The sequence below is a fragment of the Littorina saxatilis genome, linkage group LG1, assembly GCF_037325665.1.
Source record: "Littorina saxatilis isolate snail1 linkage group LG1, US_GU_Lsax_2.0, whole genome shotgun sequence".
Classification (NCBI taxonomy): Eukaryota; Metazoa; Mollusca; class Gastropoda; order Littorinimorpha; family Littorinidae; genus Littorina; species Littorina saxatilis.
This window is the reverse complement of record NC_090245.1, coordinates 72,015,010-72,030,565: the sequence shown is the minus strand read 5'-3', so window position 1 is coordinate 72,030,565 and position 15,556 is coordinate 72,015,010. Positions and strand designations below refer to the sequence as shown.

Sequence of the window (15,556 nt, the reverse complement as noted above, 5' to 3'; positions counted from 1 at the left end):
AAGGATGCGACATAATCAGATGTAAAACAGCTGGTCATGTTAAGCTGGGTGATGAAAATCGAGTTCAAGTCACTGAAGCGTGAAGTTCGCAGAAGTAGAATGTGTTGTAATTGCTGTTGATGGTGTTGTTTGAAGATTTAATAATGGGGATTGATTAGAAGTGTTGGTTTTCATTGCCTGAACTTGAAAAGGGACGATGCAAATGGCACCTAACAACAAAACATGGTAATCCTACCAACTTACTGTTTTTGCCGTACATGTGTGAAAGAGGCAAATACAACTGACCCTCGTATATGTTGTGATCAGGCGTGGCCGATGCGAGTTTCCCTCATTTCTTGCGATCGGGATGAAAATATCAAGTTGTTTGTGGTTGTTATCTCTCCATTGCTATTTTCTTTCTTTTGTTCGGGCGAATCTGTTGAAATGATACCCAAAGGCTACACACAGACTGACAATATAAGGTTTCAGTACTTGTTTGTGGAGGTGGGTGTGTGTGTGTGTGCGTGTGCGTGTGTGTGTGTGTGTGTTGGTGTGTTGGTGTGTTTGTTTGTGTGTGTTGGTGTGTGTGCTTGTGTGCGTGCGCGCGCGTGTGTGAGTGGTAAAACTTGTGTTTGCCAATTTTAGTTCCACTCAGTGAAGCAAGTAATCGGCACGAGTAGAATTTGCTGTATTGTTGCTGTTTATGATGTTCTTTCGCGTTTTATTCGTTTGAGCTTCATTAGAGTTTGTGTATAAAGAAAATTTGAGAACAGGCTACACTAACGTCATCCAACCAATAAGAATATTAATAAGCATCATTTGATTCTCCGCGTTGTATTCTCCCAATCTCCATCACATGCTCTAATATCAAATTTAAAATGTTGTTGTAAAAGTCAGTACGTTGAATGGACGGACTACGATAACCTTCATAATTTCATCATCATCATTTATGCATCCATCGGATGCTAACTAAACGATCTTAATGGTCGTGTTACTTGTAACGATTAACACATTGTGTCTGTGGGAGACTACAATAATTCCCAGCATCGAAGGACATAGTTATTCCCAAACAGCGAAATGATTCCCAAATGGATCGTAATTTACAGATATTGACCTTTCGCTTTAGTCGTGCTTATACTCTTGTGGGAAATATGACACTGCATGTGTTTCATTAAATCTTTTCAGTGTCGTCCGCCTGTTATTCTATAATTGCAGTTCGTAAAAAAACGTTATTGATGTCACGAACGCTGAAAAGTTTAATGAATTCAGGTCGTATTATTATCGATTTTGGGGCAATTATTAGGAAATCCACGTTCTCTTGGACATTATTTTATGAAGGTGGAACAGCAAATATTTTGGATTCAAATACAGATACCTCAAACAGGGTCGTAAAGGTGAGGGAGTCTTCTATGGGGGAGGGGGGGAGTCCACTGTTATTTAGTGAGTGTAACAGGCATGGCGAATGGGAGTCGTATAAAGCATTTGCTTTTCTTGTCTTTCTTCGCTGTTGAAGCAGCACTGTCACGCTCTCATTTTTCAACCAAATTGGTTGACATTTTGGTCAAGTAATCTTCGACGAATCCCGGACTTTTGTATTGCATTTCAGCTTGGAGGCCTAAAAATTAATCAATGAGTTTGCTCATTAAAGTTGTCATTAAAATCGATTTTTTGCAAACAGATTTAAACATAATTGCATTGTATTCCTCATCTTCTCATTAATTCAAAAATATATAGATATGTCATGTTTACTCTAAAAATGTGCTCAGAATGAAAGAAAATAGGTTCAGTAAGTACTACGGACGCGTGCTTCGCGGCGGCGAGCGTGACCCGTCTCGGTCTTCGGTATGGTTAGCCGAGACTATCTGAATGTAGTCTCGGCGATGATTGGTTTGTGTTAATCTTGACTAAATGTTTTTATATCGCTTCGCGCGACCTGTTCTTTCTTCTTCTTCTTCCTCTTCGTCTTCTTCTTCTTCATCTTCTTCTTTTTTTTTAATCTTTTTTTTGTTTACAAATTTATGCAAAACTGTTCCTCTGTCTTGCCCCTTACCCCCCTTCCTCCCCCACGCCCCCGGTTCCGTTGTCAGGAATTGTACCTATTTAGCTATCTTTCTATCTGTCTTTATGCTGACCTATTTATCTACCTGTTTGTCTGTTTGCTGCCTGTCTTTAGGTACCTGCGTAGGTACGCTTGCCTGTATTATGTGTGTGTGTGTGTGTGTGTGTGTGTGTGTGTGTGTGTATGTGTGTGTGTCACGGTGTGCGAGCGTGGGTGTGTGTGTGTGTGTGTGTGTATGCGCGCGTACGTACGTGCGTGCGTGTGTGCGCGTGTACGTACGTGCGTGCGTGCATGCGTGCGTGCGTGCGTGCGTGCAGTGCGCCGCCGCGTATGTATGACCATATCGGTGTCTCTGTCTCTCTGTTGGTTAATCTCTGTGTGCACGGCTATGAGTGTGCAACGGACAAGATAATTTTATGCATGGGTATATGAACGCGTCTCATTTTCACGCATTCGCATCCCTACCCTCAGCAATAATTGATGCTTCGGCCTTAGGGCTCCACTTGCTCATTTGCATTAAAGGGACAGCACGCTGTTTGCGCGCCGGATCATTTTTCCATACAAATTGTCCCCCCTTTTGAAGAGATTTGATTATTTTCCTGAAGAGAGGATCGAGATTGGGGAAGCTTTACGGCTAAATGTTGGTCACAGTATTTTGTCTATTCCTGTTTTTCTATTGTGTATCTATTGTGGAGTGTTAAAGTCAATTGCCTGTGGAGGTGGCCACTTGTCACAAGCGTGCGGGTGTCAGATTTAGTGGTGTGACGTTGAGGGGGATGTTTTTTTCTTGGAGTATTTAACTAATCCTTTTTATCTTTTTGTTTTGTTTTGGCAGAGGTATTTTAAGACAGAAGAGTTGCAACAAAACTTGGGATTGTGGACTACTTTCAGTCTGTAAAGGGTTTTTTTAATCTCCGTACTTGTGTATACATGTAGAGTTGTAGAGTATTTCTGAAAGTCTGGGTAAGGTTGAAACGCTCACGACAGGTACTTAAGGTTTTGGCGCAAAAATGTTTGTTTCCACTAGGTGGCAGATTTCTCTGCCTATCTCTCTATCTGTCCGTCTGCCTGGCTCTCACTCTCTCTCTCTCTCTCTCTCTCTCTCTCTCTCTCTCTCTCTCTCTCTCTCTCTCTCTTTCTCTCTCTATCTCTCTCTCTCTCTCTCTCTCTCTCTCTCTCTCTCTCTCTCTCTCTCTCTCTCTCTCTCTAAGTGAAACGCGTCTAGATTCGCGTATAGTAGACAGCCTTGTTAACATTCCGAATTATCGGTTTTACGACGGGAAAATGCACGAGTAGGCCAAACACGCATCGCTCTTTATGTTCATCAATCCATTGCTGGCATTGCCAAACGTAGAACCGATCTTGAAGATGACAATGTTGAATGTTTGTGGTTGGAACTGAAACAGGACAAATCCTCTCCCTTGCTTATTGGCTATCTGTATCGTAACCCTGCTGAAACGTCAAGGTGGATTGATGAGTTTGTTTCTATGATGGACAGAGTGAAGGCTCGTGACGAGAATGTTGTATTGCTTGGCGATTTTAACATTAACCTACTCAGGCCTCAAACAACTTGGTGCTCAACCACTGCTCTGTTTGGTCTTCATCAGCTAATCGAAACCCCTACAAGAGAAACAAATACTTCATCAACCCTGATTGATCATATCTATACTGATAGTAAGAATATCGTTGCAAATGCGCAAGTAGTGCATTCCAGTTTTAGTGACCATCATTCTGTTTTTTGCTCGGTTTCTCTTAGATTGCCAAAATCACGTCATAAAGGCCACACAACAATCGAATACAGAAGTTTCAAGTATTTTGATGAATCTGCCTTTTTCTTTGACCTTAACCAAGCCCCATTTTATAGCGTATTCAATTGCAGTGACGCAGAGGGCGCTTGCAATATTTTTCACGATATTTTGTGTTCTATAATTGATAAACACGCACCACTACGTCAGCATAGAGTGAAACATCCCCAGCTTCCCCCTTGGTTAACCTCAGACATTATCGAGGCTATGGCGATGCGTGATCATTTCAAAGAGCGCAACATGAAAACAGAGTATAAACTGCAAAAAAATAAAGTTTTGGACACAGTGAGACAAGCAAAGACAGAATATTTTCATAAACTAATCTCTGAAAAAAAAAGGATACAGCAATCTGGCGAGCAGTGAATGAAATTCTTGATAAATCTAGGAAGGGATAAACCAATTCTCATTCACAAATATCTTAAAATGATTTTAACAAACACTTCATTTCGCTAGCAGACAACCTAAAATCTTGTCTCAATCAGAATGATTCCCTTGATACGGATGATTGTCTTGAAAAATTAAGAACATTCTGTGGACAAAAGTTGAATCAAACTGACACGTTTTCTGTTCCTCCAATCTCAGTGCACGAGGTAGAAAAACTGATAGAACAAATGGCGAATAAGAAGTCAATGGGTCCCGATAAGATTCCAGTCAAGTTGCTGAAACTTGCTTTACCTTACATTGTCGATTCCCTAACTTATGTTTATAACCTGAGCATACAACAAAACGTGTTCCCTTCTATTTTAAAGTGTGCAAAGGTATTACCACTTCCAAAAAATAAGGATCTTACAGACCCAAACAACTTTAGACCTATTTCCCTCTTACCTGTTTTATCTAAACCCTTAGAAAAGCACATACAAAAACATTTACTGGCATATATGGAATAAATGAATCTGTTTCATCCTTTTCAGTCTGGATTCCGCTCTAAGCATTCCTGCCACACCGCATTAAGCTCTTTATGCGAGACTTGGCTCTCAGCAATAAACAAAGCAGAAATAACGGGAGCGTTGTTTCTGGACTTTAAGAAAGCCTTTGACCTAGTAGATCACTCACTTCTACTAAAGAAATTAAAGTGTTATTTAAAAGACGACTCCTCAAACTATAAAGCAGAAGCAGAAGCTCTCATGCAGGCCGCCTCCTTGGTTCAGGACTCCGCAGACCCTTGCTACCAAGTTGTCTTCCTCTCGGACGCCCTTTCAGTCCTTCAGGCCCTAGAGAACGACAAACTCCCACAGCTGGCCAAAGCATTACAGATGGTCAGACAAACCAGAAGAGTTGTCCTCCAGTGGATACCAGCACACTGTGGGATACCAGGAAATGAAAGGGCAGATGAGCTGGCGAAAGAAGGAGCCGTGGAAGACCAACCTGAAAACAGTGTCAGCTTTAGTGAGCAGAAGACAATCATCAAGGCATTGATGAGGCCAAGGACAAACAGAGATGACTACCACACAATGTCCAGAGAGCAGCAAGTCAACCTCATCAGGCTGCCTACTGGCCACAACAGGCTCAATGCTCACATGAACCGAAAGTTCAAGCTGGCGCCATCACCAACCTGTGCCTGCGGTCAAGAAGACCAAACAGCGGAACACATCTTACAGCGATGTCCCTTACTAGATGAGGAACGAAAAGAAGTGTGGCCGTCACCAACTCCCTTGCAGACCAAACTATACGGCAGTCGACAGGAGTTGGAGAAAACGACAACATTTATCACCAGTGCTGGATTGATTGTGTAACCTCTGCGAACGCCAAGAAGAAGAAGAAGAAGAAGAAGAAAAGACGACTCCGCCTGTGCCTTTTTTGAATCGTATCTTTCAAAACGGAAACAGTATGTATCCATTAACTGTAAAACTTCGTCAAACGAGTTTGTCCGGAGTGGTGTCCCTCAAGGGTCTGTATTAGGACCTATCTTGTTCTGTATTTATATAAATGATTTACCCCTTCATGTGTGCGATGAAAAAGTTAGATGTGAGTTCTTTGCGGATGACTCTTCTGTCCACACCAGTCAAAAATCTTTGGAATCCGTCAACTCTTCTCTTCAAACAAGTGTGGATGAAATCACTAAGTGGTGCGTTTCTAATGCAATGATCATTCATCCGATTAAAACAAAGAGTATGGTGATAACCACGAGACAAAAACACCAATTAAGTCCTTTACAATTACAACTGTCAGTTGGTTCAACTCAAGTGCAGCAAGTTAGGGAACATAGATTATTGGGTGTTACCATTGATCAAGAGTTGAAATGGCAAACTCATTTGAGTAATATCTGCAAAATAGTATCAAAGAATTTGTACCTGTTATCAAAATTAAGGCATTACGCAGATTCTGAAGCACTCAAAATGTTCTATTACGCCCACATAATGCCTCATATAAACTTCGCTTCAACACTTTGGGATAACTGCAGTGATGTTCATTTAAAAAGACTCAATTCCCTGCATCGCCGAGCTGCAAAACTTATTCTGTATGATTTGAATAGGTCCACGGATGATAAACTAAAGCTCCTGAATTTCCTCCCCTTGAAAGATCAGTTGACGTTAAACAAGGCTGTGTTCATGTATAAAATTCTAAATGACGACTGTCCTAAATATTTGCAATCACATTTCAAACATGCCACAAAAAGATATGGGTCCAAAAAAATCATCCCTCCTATACCTCGCATAGACCTCTACAAATCGAGCTTAGCCTTCTCAGGAGCATTTCTCTGGAACTGCTTCCCCCAACAGATAAGAAATGCAACTTCAGTGAAAATGTTTAAGAGACAGTCACGTTCACACATCATTCGTGAATGAAATGTCTTGTTCGATTGTTATTTTGCTAAACATTCTGTACTAGTGTTAACGGCTGATCTGAGAAACTTCATTCCCAAATGAAAGATATAACTATGTCAATGTAATTCTGTAATTTTTTAGTTCTCCTCATGTAATTCCTTAAATGCACATTGTGTTGCATTCCATACAATGTTTTTCTGTATTTTATATGATTCAATCTATATTTTGTACGTGCGTCCGTCTTTACGTGTTGTATAAAGGACAGGTTGGAAGAATAGGCTTTGCCTAAAACCTTTATCCTTTTGTAATAAAGTTCTGAGTCTGAGTCTGAGTCTGAGTCTGAGTCTCTCTCTCTCTCTCTCTCTCTCTCTCTCTCTCTCTCTCTCTCTCTCTCTCTCTCTCTCTCTCTCGCTGCGGGTCGTGAGCTGTGGTTCAGCGAGTGCGGACGCATGCTTGGAGCTCTGTCATTTTCGTTTAATTTCTCAGGATAACAAAAGTGTTGTGCATTATCCTTTGGTGTGCGGATTGTTTTTGTGTCATGCCTTCCGGAAATCAAGACTTTAGGCCAGTATGTGGCCGGTTTGCCATAATATTTGACATTTTCATGTTGAAAAGAGCAAAACAAAAGGCAGCCATGACTGTGAAAACGTGCAACCCCCGAACTCGGACAAACGGTGTCATACTTGGTTTGGTCCTCACTTACCTCTTTTGGGGGGGTATTTTACTTCAGTGCGGAGATGTCGAGTTAAACCCAGGACCTCCAAAGCAAGACACAATGAGACAAACTCGTCTGAACACTGGTGCAGAAAGAAGTGAGAGTGCGCAGAACAAACCAGCAGAACCAACTCTTGTGGATGTGATGGGCGTTCTGCAAACTTTGAACAACAAGTTTGACGAGATGAAGTGCGATGTCCAAGATCTTCGAAACAGCAATGTAGCACTCCAAGAAGAAATACATGGACTCAGAGGAGAAGTGACAGACTTACGCCAAGAAAATGACGACCTGCATGCGTGTAATTCCATGTTGGAGGAACGCGTGCGGGAGATGGAAACAAAGATGGATGATTTAGAAAACAGGTCAAAGCGCAATAATCTCATTTTTCATGGGCTTAGCAGGAGTGAAAATGAAACGAACGAGGATTGTGAGGCAATGCTCAAAGAATTTATCACTGATAAGCTGGAGTTGGGTGATGATATTGTCTTTGATAGGGTGCATCGTCTGAGCAATAAGCCCGACTCTCCGGTGATTACACGCTGTGCTTTCTTCAAAGACAAAGTGACAATCCTGAAAGCAAAGCGGAAACTACAGGGAAGTCAAATCTCCATTGGAGAAGACTTTTCTCAGAGGGTGAGAGAGATGCGACGTAACTTGGTGCCTTTTCTAAAGAAAGCTAGAAGTGAACAGAAAAGGGCTAGCTTAGCTTTTGACCATCTGTATATTGATGGAAAAAAGTACACTTATGACAGTGAAAGGAAGGCCCTTGCAGAAGTGAGATAGGAATTAGGCCGCTCCGGTGTAGGGGAAAGGTTGAAGTATGCTGATGTTAGTGATAGACATGGTAGAAAGAGGAGCTTTTTTATGGGGAGGCAAAAAAGAGTGACACCGGTGAGACATGAAGGCAGGGACTGTCAGGTGAGTGCACGTGAAACTTTGAAAACAGACTTTGTGAGCGATATTGATGTAAGCGATACTGATGGCAGTGAACGTGTGGACCTTGTCAATGAATGCACTGAAAGCACGCGTGATATATGGGGTCAAGGGGCAGATATGAATCGTGTATTATATACAGTAACGAGTGAGCCAAACGTAAATGAAAAAGAAAAGGAAAACCACGCTGCCTGCAAAACAATTATCAGTCCTACACACATCACAAACAAACCCTTTTCTTTTTTACAGTGGAATATGCATGGGTGTGGCCAAGGCCCAAGTTCTATTCGCATTTGTACTTGGAATTGTGACGGTTGGCTACAAAAACTTGATGTAAAGGATGTGATTGACTGTTTGCTAAGTTTTGACATCTTTTCATTGAATGAAACCTTTGTTGATTTTGATAATCGAGAGTACCCTGTGTTTAAAGACTATGATTTGCATGTCTCTAAGGCTGTCAGATTATCGCAGGGAGCAAGATGTTCGGGTGGTGTGATGGTTTTTGTTAAAAAACGATTGTCACAGCTAGTGAAACGCATTGATGTTAAATATAAACACACGGTTGTACTGGAAATAAATAAAACGTTGTTCGGTTTAGATAAGAATGTGTTTTTGATTTGCATGTATTTACACCCATATGACAGCAAATTTTGGGATGTTTCCGAATATGGCTATGGTATCGAAATTCTAGAACAATGCATTGTTGATTTGTTTGAATCTACTCATGAGGATTTCTCTTTGATTGTGTGTGGAGATTTGAATGCTAGAACAAGTTCGAATAATGCTGTGCCTGATGATAGTTTTGATGAGGATTGGAATAAAGTGTGTTTTAGAGACTCAGATTATGAAATGTGTGCAAGGATTTCTGATGATAAAGAAACAAACGCGTTTGGTAAAGAGCTGCTTGATATGTGTTCTACGTTTGGTTGTATTATAATGAATGGCTTACGGCAATTTGATTGTGATGATTCTTTAACTTTTGTGTCTACATCAGGTGGTAGTACTATTGACTACTTCATTATTTCTATTGATATTTGTACTTCAGATTTTATTCGCTCGTTACGTGTCATGTCTTCCGTTGATTCGTCACATTTTCCTGTTTCATTAGTGTTGAGTTGCCTAAACAATATTGATTTTTCGGACAAAGATCAGGCAAGCAAACCAAAATGGATTTCTAAAATGTGTTGGGACCAGTCTAAAGATCAGAGCTTTTTGGAAACTTGGTATAGAGATGATTTACATGATTTGTATGAACAAGCTTTTATTGTTGTAGACTATGATGTAGATGAAGCATTGAAATTGTTTACTGATGCATTGTTGTCAGCGAGTGAGTGTATGAGAAAGAGGGTTTTGGTAGGAGGCGGACAGCAGCGTAGGCCTGCGTTATGGTTTGACGATGATTGTAATACGGCGAAGACTGTTGCACGGCAACGCTTGACTGATTATAGACTTAGTAAATCAGATACAGACCGCGAACTTTATGTACAAGCACGGAAACAGTATAAGACGTTAACCAAAACAAAAAAAATAAGCTATAGCCGTAACAAAGCTTTACATCTGGCTTCTTTGGGAAAAGATGGGAAATTATTTTGGAAGGAAGTAAAGCAGTTATCGGGAAGAAAAAAGTCAGGGATTTCTAAGGAGGTTACTGATGCACAGTGGTTTGAACATTTTCAGCAGCTATTTAATGTTGACGTTGTAAGGCAAGCGGAGAGAGAGGGAGAGGGTGGGCAGGCTGGTACAAGGGAAGTAACCGATGATATATGTGCCGACTTGAATGCAGTAATTACAGAATCTGAGGTTTTAGAAGCCATTAGAAATTTGAAAAAAGGAAAAGCATGTGGTAGCGACGAAGTTCTAGCGGAAATGTTAAAGTTAGTTGCTGATACTGCTGTCCGCTTCCTCACAAAATTATTTAATATCCTGTTTGACCAGGGCATTTATCCGGATGAATGGGCAAAAGCTATTATTGTTCCAATCTTTAAAAAGGGTGATCCCAAGTTAACTGCGAATTACCGCGGGGTTTCATTACTTAGTTTAGTCAGCAAATGTTATACTTTTGTTTTGAATAAGAGATTAGTGAAATGGACGGAAGAACATAAAAAACTAACAGAATCTCAGGCTGGTTTTAGGCGTGGTTATTCCACCGTGGATCATATCTTTACATTAAAGGCTGTTGTTGATAAATGTTTTGCAAAGAGAGGATGTAAATTATATGTATGTTTTGTGGATCTACGCCAGGCATTTGATTCTGTTCAAAGAGAACCACTGTTTGACGTTTTGATGCAGTATGGTATGAATGGAAAATTTATGAAAGCATTAGTTGCCATTTATCAAAATGTTTTGTCATGTGTGAGGATTGAAGACAGAATGACTGACTTTTTTGAGTGTCCAGTAGGGGTCCGTCAAGGTTGTATTTTAAGTCCACAAATTTTTTCCCTTTTTATAAACGAGATAGCTAACTCTGTGGAAAACGGTGGAATGCATGGCATTCAGTTTTTGCCCGGTCTTGTCGAATTATTTATTTTACTTTTTGCGGACGACCTAGCTCTCCTCTCTGACACAGCACTGGGATTACAAAGGCAGATTAATGTTTTAAACGATGCATGTAAAAGACTGTACCTAAACATTAACTTTGATAAAACCAAATGTATGGTATTTAGAAAAGGGGGGTTTTTGGGTAAGAATGAAAAATGGTATTTGAATGGAAAATTGCTTGAGGTTGTTAATGAATATAATTATTTAGGTTTTGTGTTTACTACAAAAATGAGTTTGAAAAGGGGAGTTGATTTTTTAGCGGTGAAAGGGAGGCGAGCATGCATTGACTGTATTAGACACGTTAGAAAACTGAATGATATCTCCAAAAGTTGTTTTTTCAAAATCTTCGATTCCCAGGTGCAATGTACTCTTCTGAAATGTGGGGTCTCCAAAGATTAGACAATATAGAAAAGGTTCACACACTTGCATGCAAAAGGTTCTTAAGTGTTCCTCTTAAAGTATCCAACAAGTTTGTGTATGGAGAACTGGGACGCTACCCTTTGTACATCAACAGCGCAGTAAGGTGCATAAAATATTGGTTGAAGCTGTTGACACTAGATATATCCAGAATTCCCAGACAGGCATACTTAATGTTAAAAAACTTGGACGAGCGAGGTAAAACATGCTGGGCAACACATGTAAAGAATACATTGTTTAGCACGGGGTTTGGATATGTTTGGTTGCAACAAGGGGTGGGGTGTGAAAAAACATTTATTTCTTTGTTTAAACAGAGAATGGCTGATATGTATTTGCAGGAATGGAATGGTTCCATTTTAAGTAATGACATTTATCAAAACTACCGATTATTCAAAACAGTTTTTGAAAGTGAGAAGTACTTTGATTTCATTGACAAAAAATGTTTCCGCGATTGTTTGATCAAATTGCGTCTGGGTGTGTTGCCTATTGGAGCTTCGTGTTTTAGAAGAACATTTGGAAGGGACAGGAATATTCTATGCAAGCTTTGTGATGTTGTGGAAGACGAAAAGCACTTTGTATTTGATTGTCCATTGTATGCAAACGCCAGGGCTAAGTTTCTAAATACAAGATATAACTCATTAAATTTTGTGAATATTCTCCGTAACGGCTCATCATCTGATATTCGTAGATTAAGCATTTACTTGTTCATTGCTCTAAAAACTCGTCTGGAGTTTACTGAAAACATAGCTCAAGACGACTGATTGTGACTGTATTACTTTACCGTGTATGTTTAGTTTTGTATCTTGGTTGCTTTGCCGCTGTATGTGTTTAGTTTTGTAGCTTCGTGTTGCTTTGCCGCTGTATGTATTTTTGACTTGTATTTTTGTTTGTAACGACCCTATTCTAGGGGCTAGAGGCCTGAAGAATAAATGATGTTCTTGTTCTTGTTCTTCTTGTTCTCTCTGTCTCTCTCTCTCTCATTTGATTGTTGGATATGTTAATTATGTAAATTGGATTGTAGTTAACTTAACTTTTATTTCTTCTTGTTATTAATCGAGTTACCCTCAATGGGCGAGGGCTGGTTGAAAAAAAGCATGTTTACATTGCTTATTCTGTTACTCTCGAAAAATACTCTCTCTCTCTCTCTCTCTCTCTCTCTCTCTCTCTCTCTCTCTCTCTCTCTCTCTCTCTCTCTCTCTCTCTCTCTCTCTCTCTCTCTCTCTCTCTCTCTCTCTCTCTCTCTCTCTCTCTCTCTCTCTCTCTCTCTCTCTCTCTCTCTCTCTCTCTCTCTCTCTCTCTCTCCTCTCTCTCTCTCTCTCTCTCTCTCTCTCTCTCTCTCTCTCTCTCTCTCTCTCTCTCTCTCTCTCTCTCTCTCTCTGCTTGTGTATGCTTGCGTGCACATTTTTAATTCAGTTTCGCAATCGGCTTAATGTCGTGTTTAACTTATGTTGATATGTTGGTAGTTGTTGCTATTGCCTTTTGGTGCTGCTTATTGGTCCGTTGAAAGCCTGCGTACACAGAAACGCTATTGTGTTCGTCTGCACGCTTTCAATTTAACCCGTCAAACGACAAGCAAATTTTCTTTTTTGCATAAATGTGTTATTTTCTAAGTCGTGCTCCGCCACCCACCTGCTCATTCATTTTCCCTCCGTTGCTATTCTAATACACAAAACCCTTGTTTTATGCAAATTATGCAAATTACTTTCACTGTTGTCATGTTTTGCCGAAACAGGTTCGATCTGTCGCGGTCGACGGGTTTCGGCCGGCCATGATTTATCAGTCGCGGTGAAGACTGACCAGTGTATTCAGTATTCAGTTCTTAGCCTGACAGATAAACAAAATGTTTTCCTTTTGCTTTAAGCGACTTGTGTCTGAACTCTTTTACACTCGTTATTCCTTACACACTCTTACACAACGTTACTGTAACAATCAGTCGTTCTTTGTCTCTAGTTTTCCATTGCCATCAGCATTGTCGCACATAATTGTTTTAAATGTAATCGCCAAAAACAACACTAAGAAAATGTTTATCTTTCTAACGGCTGCAACGTTTGCCGGAAATTAGCTACGAGTAATCTTATTGAGTAAGTGACACTAATTTTCTCCTTAGGTGTATTTGAAGTTTGGTAATTTTGAAGTCCCTTAATAGCTTGTTGTTCCGTGCGGCCAATGCGGGGATTCATAAACAGGTGATATTTCAGGCGGTTATTAGCGTATTAACACTTCATGTCTTAATTAATATTGTCCCTAGAACTGGGGACAAAAATATTAAATTAGTCAGTCAGTCAGGTGGTACCGGTTGGGACCTGTCCTGAGCCCGTCGGGTCAGCAGTCCTGTTGTACTGTGGATGTTGTTGTCTCCACTTGCTTTGCTGCTTGGCCTTGATAATTGTCTTGAACTCAGAATAGCTAACACCCCTATCTTCCTGTCTTTTGTTGTGCCTTCCTTTGCCAAGGAGTATACAGTCTCGTTGCCAGGCACTTTGCAATGGGATGGAATCCACAGCAGAACGGCCATGTGACTACTGCAGAGGAAGGCCAGAGTGGAGGACAGGTGGTTCAGGTCTGTGTTTCTGCCAGACAGTAATGCCTGCAGGATAGACAGGGCGTCGTTCAGGAAGACAACGTTGTGGGAGGTGTGCGGGCTGTCCCGGATGTGGGCTGCTGCTGTCTGTAGGGCTTCTGTCTCAGCTCTGTAGTTTGTTGAGTAGATAACGGTAGCGAAGCAGATTCTGGGGGGTTCTGCTTCCTTGGTACCGGTTGTAGATTCCTGCCTCTCCATTCTCAACTGCAATTTCAGCGGAGCCATCCGTGAACGCGTGGGTCCAGGACTCTTTGGGAGGCTGGGTTTGAATGTGTTCCAGGGTGTGGGACTTAAAGGTGAACATCGGCGCGCGGCAGATGTAGCTCTAGTTTCTTGTGCTGGCAACCCTAAATTGAGCTTTGTGGCCTTCTACTATAACAAGGCTTGGTCTCCTGGAGACGGATGTTTGGCTTGTCAGCTCAGGGCCGTTCTGACCGTCTGTTGGGAGTACGCCATGGATGCTGCTCGCTGCAGGCAGGAACAGGGAGACACGGAGTGATCTCTTCGGGGTTGTGGTCGAAGATGTCGTCGTCGTTCGCGCATCCGACTCTGGCGGACGAAGCTCCCTCTTCTCAGTCGCCCCTTCGTTGGCTGGGACAATTCTTCAAGGGGGTGGTCTCACAACCTCTTGAACTTGGCAGCCTGGCTAAGGAGCAAAAACGGTCAGAATATCTATGGGTCACTTACCCTACTGACCCCTAGCAAGAACGATTACAAATTTCAAATTCTATATCATCAATAATAATTATAAGACAGACGCCGTACCCAAACCGTGCAGGTAAAATGCGTTTACAGTATTGAGTTTTATTTATACTCAGAAAAAAGTTATGTCAAGTGTGGTTCCATCAGAAAAAAAGACTGTCATCTCTCTCTCTCTCTCTCTCTCTCTCTCTCTCTCTCTCTCTCTCACTCTCTCTATCTCTCTCTGTCTCTCTCTCTCTCTCTCTCTCTCTCTCAGTCTCTCTCTCTCTCTCAGCCTCTCTCTCTCAGTCTCTCTCTCTCTCAGTCTTTCTCTCTGTCTCTCAGTCTCTTTCAGAATCAGAATGGACAGCTCCAAGAATACAACATATAAGCTTAGAAAAACGTTTGGGTGACATGGAGAAGAAAACAGACGATCTAGAATGTCGTTCCAAGCGCAATAACATCATTATTCACGGGATGGAAAGAAGGAAGGACGAGACATCAGACGAGTGTGAAGCTGTGCTGAAAGAAATGATTACGGACAAGCTTGAACTATCAGAGGACGTGCAGTTTGACAGAGTGCATCGTCTTAGTGCCAAGCCAAACTCACCGATGATTGCGCGCTGTACTTTCTACCAGGACAAAGTGAAGATGCTGAGAGCAAAACGGAAGCTACAAGGGAGCCAGATCTTCATTGGCGAGGATTTCTCCATGCGCGTGAGGGATATAAGACGCAAGTTGTTACCGCATCTGAAGCTAGCCAGGTCAGAAGGTAAAAGGGCTACGATGGTGTTTGATCACCTTCTGATAGAAGGTAAGAAGCATGTACTGGATGCCGATGGAGAGGTTCTTAAAGAATTAAGATAGGAAGGTGGCCGCCCTGATAGTGATACCACACAAAAAACGAAAAAGACTGTGAATAAGAAAATTGTTCTTGTGGTACGAAATAAGAGGGGAGATAGACCTGAAGCGACACCGGTTTTGACTGAAGCTAGTGCACGTGAATTTTCCGTGACTGGTGACATCACTGTCACAAACTTACGCGCAGGCCAGCCGTGTGCTACGGACAGTGATATTGAAAGT

At 41.4% G+C, this 15,556-nt stretch overlaps 1 protein-coding gene across 1 annotated transcript; it reads left to right on the top strand.

Moving 5' to 3' along the window:
• The first annotated feature begins 14,950 nt into the window (after window positions 1-14,950).
• On the top strand, window positions 14,951-15,340 carry LOC138946809 (uncharacterized). Its single transcript, XM_070318242.1, has one exon. The coding sequence runs from the start codon at window positions 14,951-14,953 to the stop codon at window positions 15,338-15,340; it is 390 nt and encodes a 129-aa protein (XP_070174343.1).
• The last annotated feature ends 216 nt before the right edge of the window (window positions 15,341-15,556 follow it).

Bases quoted from the DNA above. Each gene is read 5' to 3' on its own strand.
- LOC138946809 (XM_070318242.1), top strand. From the start codon at position 14,951: ATGGAAAGAAGGAAGGACGAGACATCAGACGAGTGTGAAGCTGTGCTG.